The 12087-nt window shown below is 40.8% G+C and overlaps 1 protein-coding gene across 50 annotated transcripts in view; it reads left to right on the top strand.

Moving 5' to 3' along the window:
* Positions 1 to 12087, top strand: part of TRRAP (transformation/transcription domain associated protein) — a 131897-nt gene that overhangs the window by 7727 nt on the left and 112083 nt on the right. For all 50 annotated transcript variants that reach the window (XM_078357335.1, XM_078357328.1, XM_078357324.1 and 47 more), the window contains 7 exons: positions 2325 to 2435; positions 3773 to 3877; positions 5154 to 5237; positions 7401 to 7457; positions 9375 to 9500; positions 11196 to 11273; positions 11452 to 11540. In XM_078357335.1, the coding sequence (XP_078213461.1) occupies positions 3860 to 3877; positions 5154 to 5237; positions 7401 to 7457; positions 9375 to 9500; positions 11196 to 11273; positions 11452 to 11540 (452 nt within the window). In that variant the 5' untranslated portion in view covers positions 2325 to 2435; positions 3773 to 3859. The remainder of the gene's footprint in view (positions 1 to 2324; positions 2436 to 3772; positions 3878 to 5153; positions 5238 to 7400; positions 7458 to 9374; positions 9501 to 11195; positions 11274 to 11451; positions 11541 to 12087) is intronic.

Here is a 12087-nt window from a genome sequence, read left to right as displayed (position 1 = left end):
TGCTTTTCTCTGGTGCTGTGCCCTGCAGATTCCAGCCACTTTAGCTGCCCTGAACTCTGAGGATTTTATTCCTCAGCTCAGCAGGCCCTGACCCCCGCTTGCACCCACCTTGCTGAACCCCAGTTCAGAAAATTGTACCTAGGCAGAGAGCCATGGTGGTCATGGGGCTCAGTGTGTGAATTTCCCTTCTCCTGGGAGTCATGTTCCAGTACTGCCCCTAATCAGGGTCCTGTGAGCCCCTCCCTGCTGGTGTGGAGATGAGAAATATGGAAATAAAAAACGCAAGACAGAAAGAAAAAAGAGAGTTTGGGCCCAGGGGTCCACTGCCAACCAAACGCAGAGTCTGGCAGTGGCTGCGAGTACCTGAACGCTCTGACTTTTACTGAGTACAAAGCAGGGGCAGGGTGGGTGGGGCTGGGCATTGGTGGTCAATGATAGGATCAAGTAAATCACATGTCTTGGAGATAGGGGCCCAGGTCTTTCAAGTAGCTGAGACGAGGAGAAAACCTAATACGTCAGCACTCTTCGCATATTTGTCAGAAATATCAAGGACATTAAGATATGTTACTATTATTAATTCTTCTAAGAAAAAGAGAAACCAGGTGCAGAAGTGGACTGTGAAAGTGGACATGGGCATGACCACTGAAGCACAGCATCGCATAGAGACAGTTAAGCCCTGGATGTCTGCGGGTTTTCCTGACAGCCGTCAGGCCTACCACAAGAGCTTGGAAGAGCAGAGTTTTCTCCTCACTCCCCGAGGAAGGAGACGTCTCAGCCGTTTTGGACATCTCCTTCCCTAGCTGGCTAAACAGCAGGCACTTAGCCAACACTGGTGCTGCTGCACAGCTGAGATGCCCTCCAGCAGCCCTTTTGAATTAATAAACATTAAATGTGTGCTAGTGGGATTGAATAAATACCCTACCATCTGTAGCAATGGATAGTATTTTAGTTTTTCTTAATAGACAGTTTTAAGGACTTGTTGTCTTGAGCTGAGCTAGAAAAAAAATCTTGAGATATTTAGAAATCTAGCTGAAGAACTTTCTCTTCTACCCAAGCTGCTAAAACAAGCTGTTTACAGATATATATATAAAGAGGTGAGGGGCAGAAGAGGATAAGCCTGCATTCTGCTTTTATTGGAAGAACTGATCTGAGGCAACATAGTCCTGGCAGGTTTGTTGGAGAGGCTGAAAACATGGGCAGTCTGTGAACCTGCAGGAAGAAGCGTGTGGGTCAGGGCTCCGAGGGTGGACATGCAGCTATCTGGATTAAATATCTGACCCTTTTGAGGTTCTGAGACTTTATTGTCCTTTTTAGTATTTGCGGTTAGCAGGTTACCTCAAGTGATCCTTTTACCTCAGCCTTCTGAGTAGCTAAGACCACAGCACAGGCATATGCTACCATGCCCAGCTTTTGTTTTTAAAATTTCTTGTAGAGATGGGGTCTTGCTATGTTGCCCAGGCTGTTCTTGAACTATTGGGCTCAAGCGATATTCCTGCCTTGGCCTCCCAGAGTGGTGGGATTACAGGCCTGAGCTACAATGCCCAGCCCTTTCTGTTTTTCTTTTTTTTTTTTTTTTGAGACAGAGTTTCACTCTTGTTACCCAGGCTGGAGTGCAATGGCGCAATCTTGGCTCACTACAACCTCCGCCTCCTGGTTTCAAGCAATTCTTCTGCCTCAGCCTCCCAAGTAGCTGGGACTACAGGTGCACGCCACCATGCCCAGCTAATTTTTGTATTTTTAGTAGAGACAGGGTTTCACCATGTTGACCAGGATGGTCTCAATCTCTTGACCTCGTGATCCACCTGCTTTGGCCTCCCAAAGTGCTGGGATTATAGGCGTGAGCCACCTCGCCTGGCCCGTTTTTCTTTTAAAATCACTGCTAGGATCAACAATAGATTAGACTAGATTATAATGTAATTAATATACATCGAATTAGCACATAATTTACATCTAATTAATACATTAGTTTGCTTAGGCTCTTCATTTTCTAGATCAGACAACTCAGACCTAGAAGTTAAATAACTTCGTAGAGGTTTCATACTTAGATCGTGGCAGAGCCAAGCTGTAATGGGTTCCAGGTTCAACATTTTCCAAAGCATTGGTATTTCTAATTTTAATAGTAAAAGTTAGCATTTCATTCTCCTGAATTGGATTGCAGAAATGCAATCAATTTAAAATTGTAACTAATAAATAATACAAGTACAAAAAATTTGCTTTTGGCTAAAATGTTTTCTATTCCTTTGCAGTTACTATAACGTGTGAGTTTGAAATGAATATTTGTACACATAACTGAATGGCGTTTTCCTTTATTTTGGCACAATTAGAATGTCACGTCATCTCCTCAGTATTCTACATTCCTGGAACATATCATCCCTCGATTCCTTACATTTCTTCAAGATGGAGAAGTTCAGTTTCTTCAGGAGAAACCAGCGCAGGTAATGTCAAAAAATACCAATGAGAAGACGAGGATGCTGTGGGCTCATGAACAGTTACGAATTAACTCAGAAAACTTAAAGTTCCACTTAAAAATGAGAGAGGTTTTGTCACATAAGGATAACTTTGTTCGGGACTGCTGCCTCGTCAGTTACATGTCTTGGTTTGATTTTGTCTAGGCCGTCTCTTTTACAGTTTAAATTGTTCACATTTGCCAACTGATGATGTGTGTGTGAACACTGTTTATTATAGCCTAGTGCAAATGTATACAAAAGAAGGAATGACCCCTCCCATACCTATTGCCCAACTCTAATCTTAGTATCTTATTAATATCAATTCCTTTTTTTTTTTTTAAAGACAAGGTCTCACTCTGTCACCCAGGCTGAAGTGCAGTGGTGTCATCACAGCTCACTGCAGCCATGACATTCTGGGCTCAGGTGATCCTCCCACCTCAGTCTCCCCAGTAGCTGGGACTACTGGTATGCATCACAATGCCTGGCTAATTTTTAAAAAAAATTTTGTAGAGAATGTGGGTCTTGCTTTGTTGCCCAGCCTGGTCTTAAACTCCTGAGCTTAATAGATCCTCCTTCCTTAGCCTCCCAAAATTCTAGAATTGCAGGTGTGAGCCACCATGCCTAGCCTAATGTCAATTATTATAGCTCATAGTTAAGTTTATTTTATCCACATTCCCGCAACATACTGTTCACACCTCCCTGCCTTGATCATTTAGAAATAGTCCCATTATATCACTTTTTCTATTAAGTATTTCAGCATGTAGTTCTTAATAACTTTAAAAAGAATTCCCATAATATCTGCTTACTAGTAAATCATTTTTATATCATACCAGTGCGAGACCTTCCATATTTGACCTTTTTTAGTTTTTAGCTCCACAGGCAGAATCACAGAAACTTAGTACAGCTCATGATGTAAGTAGTCCTTGGGCCCAAGGTAGTTGGCAATAGCATTATGGGAGCTAACCCGAGATTGTAAGGGGAGATGAAGTGTGTGTTTTTCTCTTTTATCTTAAATGGACTCCATGTTCCTACACCATTGTCCTTCTGTTGGAGTTACTGATAAGCCGTGGAAGAGGAGAAATTGGCTTAGTTGATTTGGTGCACAGCCGTAGAAATACTGAAAATGATCACCTGCAGTACTTATTTTGGGTTACATTTCAGTAGTTTTTAGGACTATTTCAAAAATTGGGTCTATTTTGTAGTATGGTGGTTTGTTCCTAGTGCTGTGTGTAAATAGCTGTGTGACACTTGCAGAATGTGAGATAGTTAATTTGGAACCCTTGGAAGTATTTTTATCCTTACATTTATTTATTTTTTCTTGGCAGCAACTGCGGAAGCTAGTACTTGAAATAATTCATAGAATACCAACCAACGAACATCTTCGTCCTCACACAAAAAATGTTTTGTCTGTTATGTTTCGCTTTTTAGAGGTAACCTTTGAGAATTAATTCTTGTTGTATAGCCATATGCAAAACTTTCACTGATTTTTCTTATAGTAAAATTCAGCATTATACAACTGTTTTATCTTTCGCCCAAATTCTGAGTCACATGAGTAAAAATTTTTCTTAATGTCCCTTTTCCCCCATTTCCAACTGAGAAGGATTACTTAATTGAAAATCATTGTTTTGAGTTACTGAGGAATTGGCTAGACGTAGTAGATACCTTTGAAAAATCTGTAGACAGTGAGTTGGGTGCTGGCCCACGGACTCCCAAGTGCATGGTTGACTTGCGTTGTTCTTTCTGTGTGTATCTCAAGTGCAGCGCATCACGCTTAGTAGATGCTCATAAACTCTCTCAGATTCTTGGGGTGAATCTATCTGGTACCTTCAAAATTGTTTTTTTGCTTCTCTTAGTCTGTTTCGTTTTGTTTTGTGTTTTTGAGATGAAGTTTCACTCTGTCGCCCAGGCTGGAGTACAGTGGTGCGATCTCAGCTCACTACAACCTCCACCTCCCAGGTTGAAGTGATTCTTCTGCATCAGCCTCGAGAGTAGCTGGGATTGCAGGTGTGCACCACCACGCCCAGCTAGTTTTTGTATTTTTAGTAGAGATGGGGTTTCTCCATGTTGGCCAGGCTGGTCTGTAATTCCTGACCTGTGATGATCCACCCACCTCAGCCTCCCGAAGTGCTGGGATTACGGGCGTGAGCCACCGTGCCCAGCCCTCTTAATCTTGATACAGTTAGATTTCAGTCATGTTTTCTGGGCCCCTTGGAAAGATGAACTTGGATTCAGTCCTGGCTGGAACACTTTGTAGCTGTGTCGTGTCTGCCACATTGCTTAACTCCTCTGAGATTTTACACCCTCACAGGTCAAATATAGGTGGAACCCCATCCTCACAGAACATTTGTAAGGATTCAGTCCCTGGCACTTGCCCAGTAATTCTTTCCTGGTCTTTTCACAATATTTTCTAACAGTAGAAAATGTCATTTGGGCCACGAAGTCCTTAACTCCTGGTGCCACTTGCCACGAAGGCCAGTGCAGCCCCTGTCCAGGTTACTTATTCAGAGCTGGCTGGTTGGATTCCCTGGAGGTGCACAGAAGCTTTTTTTCTGGGACAGCTATGTTCTGTGCTGATGAGTTTTCAGCAAATCCAATAGAAGTTGGTTGATGGAGAGTGTGTGTGCAGAAAATGCTTAGAAAATTAGCCTTTAATCTTTAAAGTGAGTCCTCAGAAGTGTAACTTTCTTTAAATGCTTTTTTTTTTAGACGGAAAATGAAGAAAATGTTCTTATTTGTCTAAGAATAATTATTGAGCTACACAAACAGTTTAGGCCACCGATCACACAAGAAGTAAGTTGTTTAAAATCCTGATAGCATTTATAAAGTATGTCAGCATGTTCCTTCTGCTGTGAAATTATTTGCTCTCTTAAAGTTGACTGAACACATAATTGTTTTTAAGTATAGAAATGCTGCCTAAGTTTGGCTGTATTGGCAATTCTTTATGAGTTCAACAGTGATTTAAAAAATGGATTTATTGGCCAGGCACGGTGATTCATGCCTGTGATCCCAGCACTTTGGGAGGCTGAGGCAGGTGGATCATGAGGTCAAGAGATCGAGACCAGCCTGCCCAACATGGTGAAACCCCATCTCTATTAAAAATACAAAAATTAACTGGGTGCGGTGGTGTGCACCTGTAGTCCCAGCTACTTGGGAGGCTGAGGCGGCGGAATCACTTGAACCCAGGAGGTGGAGGTTGCACTGAGCCAGGATCACACCACTGCACTCCAGCCTGCAAGACACAGCAAGACTCTGTCTCAAAAATGACAACAAAAAGTATATATCAATACTTTGCTAAATTGGTTCAGTAGTTGAGGTGTATTAAATGACCAAACTGACAGGTTATTTGAGCTGTTTGGTATTTACATGTATTATGTACAAGTCATTTTATGTTGTACAAGGATTAAGATGTGGGCTCTGAAGTCGGAGCTGGATTTGAATCTCAACTCTGCAATTGTAGCTATGTGACATTGGTTAAGTTTGTAACCTTTTGGAAATTTTTCTGTGAAATGAGGAAAATCATAGTTTATTTTTAAAATGTTATTTGAAGAATAAGAGATAAAATTTAAAGTTCTTAGCACAGTGATTGGCATCTGCCCATACAGTAAACAGCAAGTATACATTTGCCATAATTATATCTTCTCTGATGATAACCTAAGTAAATGCCTGTTACCGATGATTTAAGTTAGAAATTTATTATTTATTAAAATTATAAATTATTTAAAATAGAAATTAAAAGCACAAAGATGAAATAGGGTTCCTACCATCTCAAAGACAGGATTTCATGTCTTAATGCTTTTCTTTTCTTTTGATTTTTTTTCTTTTGAGACGAGTGTCCCTCTGTCACCCAAGCTGGAGTGCAGTGGTGCAGTCTCCACTCACTCTAACCTCTGCCTATGGATTCAACTGATTCTCCTGCCTCAGCCTCCCCAGTTAGCTGGGACTACAGACCCCCACTACCATGCCTGGCTAACTATTATTATTATTATTATTATTATTATTTTGGTGTTTTTACTAGAGATGGGGTTTCGCCATGTTGCCAGGCTGGTCTATAACTCTTGACCTCATGTGATCTGCCCGCCTCACCCTCACAAAGTGCTGGGATTACAGGCACGAACCACTGCACCCAGCCTTTTCTTTCCTTTTTCTCACCTTAACGTTTTTGTTTGTATATTTTTTACATAACTGTGGTAATACTGTATATAACATCTTATAGCATGATCATTTCATGTTAAGTGTAAGCATTTTCACAGTCATAACAAATTCTCTATAAAATTAAATTTTAAAAATATTTTTTGTAGAGACAGGGTGTCACTTTGTTTACCAGGCTGGTCTCAAACTCCTGGCCTGAAGCGATGCTTCAGTCTCTGCTTCCCAAAGTGTTGGGATTATAGGCGTCAGCCACTGTGCCCAATCACAATTATTTTTTAATGGGAGCATAGTATTCTTCTTATGGATGTCCTTATTTCTGGTATACAAGGTATTTCAAATTTCTTAACTGAATGGCTATTATGGAATACCTTTGTTTATGGTTCCAGTTTTCTCATACACTAGCTTTGTAGGAGAATTGCCGAGGCAAAGGCATTGAATGAAGTTTTAATGCTCCTGTGTTAAACTGATTTCTAGAAAGGTTTCAGTAGTTTATGGTCCCACAGTATATGAGTCTTTTATTCCATCCTGTTAAGCATTGTGTATTACTATTTTTTGAAAGGCAGCAACTGGCATTTATTTTAATTTTCAACTCTTTGCTCTTCCTGAATCAGAAACTGGTTTTCTGTTCATCGGTCCTTTATATTTACTTAGGTTTTTTTTGTTCACATCCGTTCCCTATTTGTATCTTGAGCCCGCCATTTCCCTTACCGTCCTTATTAAGACAATTTTAACTCTTCTTATTTATTAAAAGCATTTTCTGTTTATGACTGTCTTCCTATAATGAAAGTGTCTGCTTTTTTTCAGATTCATCATTTTCTGGATTTTGTGAAACAGATTTACAAGGAGCTTCCAAAAGTAGTGGTATGTTTTTACTATGGTTTTAATCTATTAGTTACATTTGTTTATTCCTTATTCCAAAAAGACTTTAGAACAGTTGGGTTGAAGAAACAGTGTGTGGAGAAGGAGTACTGTTTTAAAATGGGGAATGTTTAGTGACAGTTAAAAGCTAGGTGGATAAGTCAGCCATGCAAAAAATTAGCTTTTTTAGTTTCTCTATTTAACTTATTTTTTTTTTGTACATAAAGGCAATATATTTTTATTATAGAAATTTTGGAAAAAATAACATTGTCATAATTCATTTACTTGTAAGCAAGCATTGACATGGAGGTTTTGCTTTTGTTTTTTACTTTGTGCATTTTAAAGGTAGTTGATTTTATAGGATTGAAGACTTTTTGGGGAGGTGATGTATATTTTCAGTGTTTTTTAATATTACCAACTTTTTTTCGATCTTGTTAAGAACTCTTTACAAGCAGTGCCACAATATACAGATTTGTGGAGTAGAAGAAGAAAATCTCCTCGTCTCCTTGCTTATTAGAAGTAAATGCTCTTGCCAGCTTGAAACAGCTTCTTCCAGACTCTTCTGGCAATCATAATTTTTTTTTTTTTTTTTTTTTTTGGAGTGCAGGGACAGAGTCTCTGTCTGCCCAGGCTGGAGTATAATGGCACCATCTTGGCTCACTGCAGCCCCCACCTCCTGAGTTCAAGCAGTCCTCCTGCCTCAGCCTCCTAAGTAGCTGGGATTATGGGAGTGCGTCACCACACCCAGCTAATTTTGTATTTTTGGTAAAGATGGGTTTCACCCTATTGGTCAAGCTGGTCTCAAACTCCCGACCTCAGCTGATCCACCCACCCCAGCCTCCCAGAGTGCTGGGATTATAGGCATGAGCCACTGCACCCAGCCGAAAGATTTCTTTTTAGTCTTTAAAAAGTTTTTAAGTTGATGTAGGATAAAATGGACTCTTCTTGGCATTTAAAGGATTTCAGTCTAGGGAGAATGTATAAAACTTAAAATCAGTGACTCTGAGTCATCAAGTCCTCTCATGTGCCCTCCTGTCAGAGCCTGAGCGCTGCTTTCCACAGGCAGCTGCTTTGTTGAACCTGAAACCCAAAGTCTGCTGAGAGTGAAGGATGACAATAAGGTCCTGGCTTTTAAAAATGTCCTGTGTTTTGGCCAGGTGCAGTGGCTCACCTCTGCAATCCCAGCACTTTGGGAGGCCCAGGTGGGTGGATAACCTGATGCTGGGAGTTCAAGACCAGCCTGGCCAACATGGTGAAACCCCATCTCTACTAAAAATACAAAAATTAGCCAGTGTGGTGGTGTGTGCCAGTAATCCCAGCTACTTGGGAGGCTGAGGCTGGAGAATCGCTTGAACCCGGGAGGCAGAAGTTACAGTGAGCCAAGGTTGTGCCACTGCACTCCAACCTGGGCCACAAAGCGAGACTCTGTCTTAAGAAAAAAATTTCCTGTGTTTTGCTTCTGTTCCCTCCTGATTTCTATTTAGAGAATGAAAAGTTAATCAGTGGGGACTGCCAGCCTGTAGTTTCTTCCCAAGAGGATGCAGTACCTTCTTTCCTACCTAACTGTGGTAGGAATGTAATATTGTTTGTATTTCATCACTTACTAGCCAGGGAAAAAGAGTAGAAAATACTTTTAGGCAAACTTTGGCTTTCTCTTGTTGAAGGTGCGGAACATAGTCCCTGTCGTGTTATCTTCTGGTCCTGTGTGAAGAGTAAACATCTAGTGTGTGTTGGTTTAGGCTTTAAAGGGCATTGGAAAATGAATGACCGAGTCCAAATACTCTGGAGGTGGTACAGTATAAACATATAGAACATTCTGGTTTTTTTCCACCCAAGATTCAGGGTTTTTTTTTACCTTTTTTTTTTTTTTAATAATTATTGGGTTTGACTTTAGGAAAAATTATTTCTATTTTTATGTAGAACCGCTACTTTGAGAACCCTCAAGTGATCCCCGAGAACACAGTGCCTCCCCCAGAAATGGTTGGTATGATAACAACAATTGCTGTGAAAGTCAACCCGGAGCGTGAGGACAGCGAGACTCGAACAGTAAGTGTTTCTGTTGTTGTGCTACTGAGTTGTTTCTACCCGTGGCTCCTGTAGTTAAGATACTGGCCTGTTAAACCATTGAAGTTTTTTCTTTTTTTCCCCCTTAAATATGTGGAGGCATTTAAGACAAATAAACAAATGCGTGTGCCTGGCAAAGCATCACTGGTCTTTCTCTGCAGCCTGGGAGGGGTGAAGGTGACCTGTTGGGTGTCATTGATGCCAGGCTAGAAAGATAAGGTTGTTGTTGAAACCCAGGATCACCCACCCTGCTGGGAAGAGCAGCAGACCAGGCGTGGGATCTCTATACTGTCCCTTAGCTTTGAGTCTTTTGACATTAATAAAGTCCCTTAAACTAGAGATAAAAGCATATAGCTGAGTGACTGAGAGTGTGGGCTCTGGGACAGAGAGCCCACACTCCCGGCCCAGTATCCCGGCCCCACCTGCTGGGGTTTTTTGACTCTAGAAAAGTTAATGAGCCTGCGTTCTGACCTTATTTTTCCTCTCGTTGTCTGAAAAACCCGTCTCACGGACTTTGTGAAGGTAATGCTGGCATGGTCTGCAGGTAAACGTATCATATTACATTTGTGGTGTCTGCCACGTAGGTAACATGTTTTGAGCATTTACTATGATAATTTGTGTGATAGAATTAAGAATATTACCATGTTTGTTTTGCTGAAATGGTTGTGCAGAGTGTTTCAGTTTGTTCTGGGATGAACAAGAAACTTGGAATAAAGCTTTCCTCCTTTTGTTGTTCTTACATTAGAAACTCGTTTTCTGGGTATCATTCCTTTGTATTTTCTTTTTTCCTTGGCTGTTCATATCCATTGCCCATTTGTATTTTGAACCTAACATTTTCCTTGTTTCATGAGTCCTTATATATTAGGACTGTTGAACTTTTCAATATCATAAGCATTTTCTGCTTAGAAATGTATGTGAATAAAACTGCTGGATAAACTGCACTTTGTGCAGTTCTTTTAAATAAGTAAAATCATAGCTATTTTTAAAAAATTTCTCAGGTGATTTAAATCTCCAAGTTTTGACATATTTTCCTGTAGTGTTTGCATATGATTATGTAGGAAAATGTGAAAACCTTTAGGCCGGGTGCAGTGGCTCACACCTGTAATCCCAGCACTTTGGGAGGCCAAGATGGGTATACACCTGAGGTCAGGAGTTTGAGACCAGCCTGGCAAACATTTTGAAACCCCATCTCTACTAAAAACACACAAAACTTAACTGGGTATGGTGGCTCACACCTTCTAATCCCACCACTTCTGGAGGCCAATGTGGGCAGATCACCTGAGGTCAGGTGTTTGACACCAGCCTGGCCAACACGGTGAAACCTCGTCTCCACTAAAAAACACAAAAATTAGCTGAGTGTGGTGGCACATGCCTGTAATCCTAGCTACTCAGGAGGCTGAGGCAGAAGAATGTCTTGAACCCAGGAGGTAGAGGTTGCAGTGAGCCAAGATCGCACCATTGCACTCCAGCCTGGCAACAGAGTGAGACTCCATCTCAAAAAAGAAAATATGAAAACTTTTATACTAAATGATAGTTCTATATACTTTGTTTTCAACATAGTTTGGATCTTTTGTCACAAATATTTACAAAAAGGTGTCACTGTTTTCCCTTCTCTTTCAGTGGGCCATTTTAAATGCCACAGTGGTAACCTGGGTTCTACCCGTTTCTGTCTTCTAGCATTCCATCATTCCAAGGGGATCACTTTCTCTGAAAGTGTTGGCAGAATTGCCCATTATTGTTGTTTTAATGTATCAGGTATGTGTATTGCTTATTAGTCTCTTGGGTTTTGGGCTTCTTTATTTTATGAGAAAATTGACATCTGGGACAAAAAGGTGTATAATACATGCTAAATAATGTGATGATTCTTTGGTATGCCAGATTTTGTTGCCATAGCAGAGTGTAGATGGTAAAAATCTGTTATGTTTGCCTTTAGCTCTACAAACTGAACATCCACAATGTTGTTGCTGAGTTTGTGCCCTTGATCATGAATACCATTGCCATTCAGGTGTCTGCACAAGCCAGGTGAGGTGTCACTGTAGCCAGCTGCCACAGTGCCTGGATTCCAAGTAAAAATACACTTGCTGTTGTCATTCTTAAGACGTGATAATTATGAGTGATAAAATTATGGTAAAATTGTATACACTGTTGACTTTCTGAACCTGTGTTTTCAGTGATGACAGTTGTAGCTATTTTAGTTCTCAATTTGGAAAGATGAGATAATATCCTGTATTTTTGGTGTGTTGTAAACTAGAAACATCACCATGCATTACTGTGCTCACTAACAGCTATGGCGTATGCAATCCTTTCTCGCCTTCAAGCCTTTCTCCTTGCTGATTGTTCAGCATGAGTGCTAGAATGTTCTTTATCCCCCTTGGTTCCCCATCAGCCTTAATCTCCAGATAGGCTGTGTCCATCCTTTGAAGTCTCTTGGTGAAACCTTTACTTAAACCTAAGAATGTTCCTCCTGAGACCATCTTCACGCACTCGCCTGACTTGCAGCCTGTCTGGCTGAGTCATTTGAGGACGGGATCTGAGGAGGAAACCTCTTTGGCCATCGCCACAGCCCTAG

This window comes from Callithrix jacchus, chromosome 2, assembly GCF_049354715.1.
Source record: "Callithrix jacchus isolate 240 chromosome 2, calJac240_pri, whole genome shotgun sequence".
NCBI classification, from domain to species: Eukaryota; Metazoa; Chordata; class Mammalia; order Primates; family Cebidae; genus Callithrix; species Callithrix jacchus.
The sequence above is the reverse complement of the archived record's forward strand: the minus strand, read 5'-3'. Positions and strand labels throughout refer to the sequence as shown.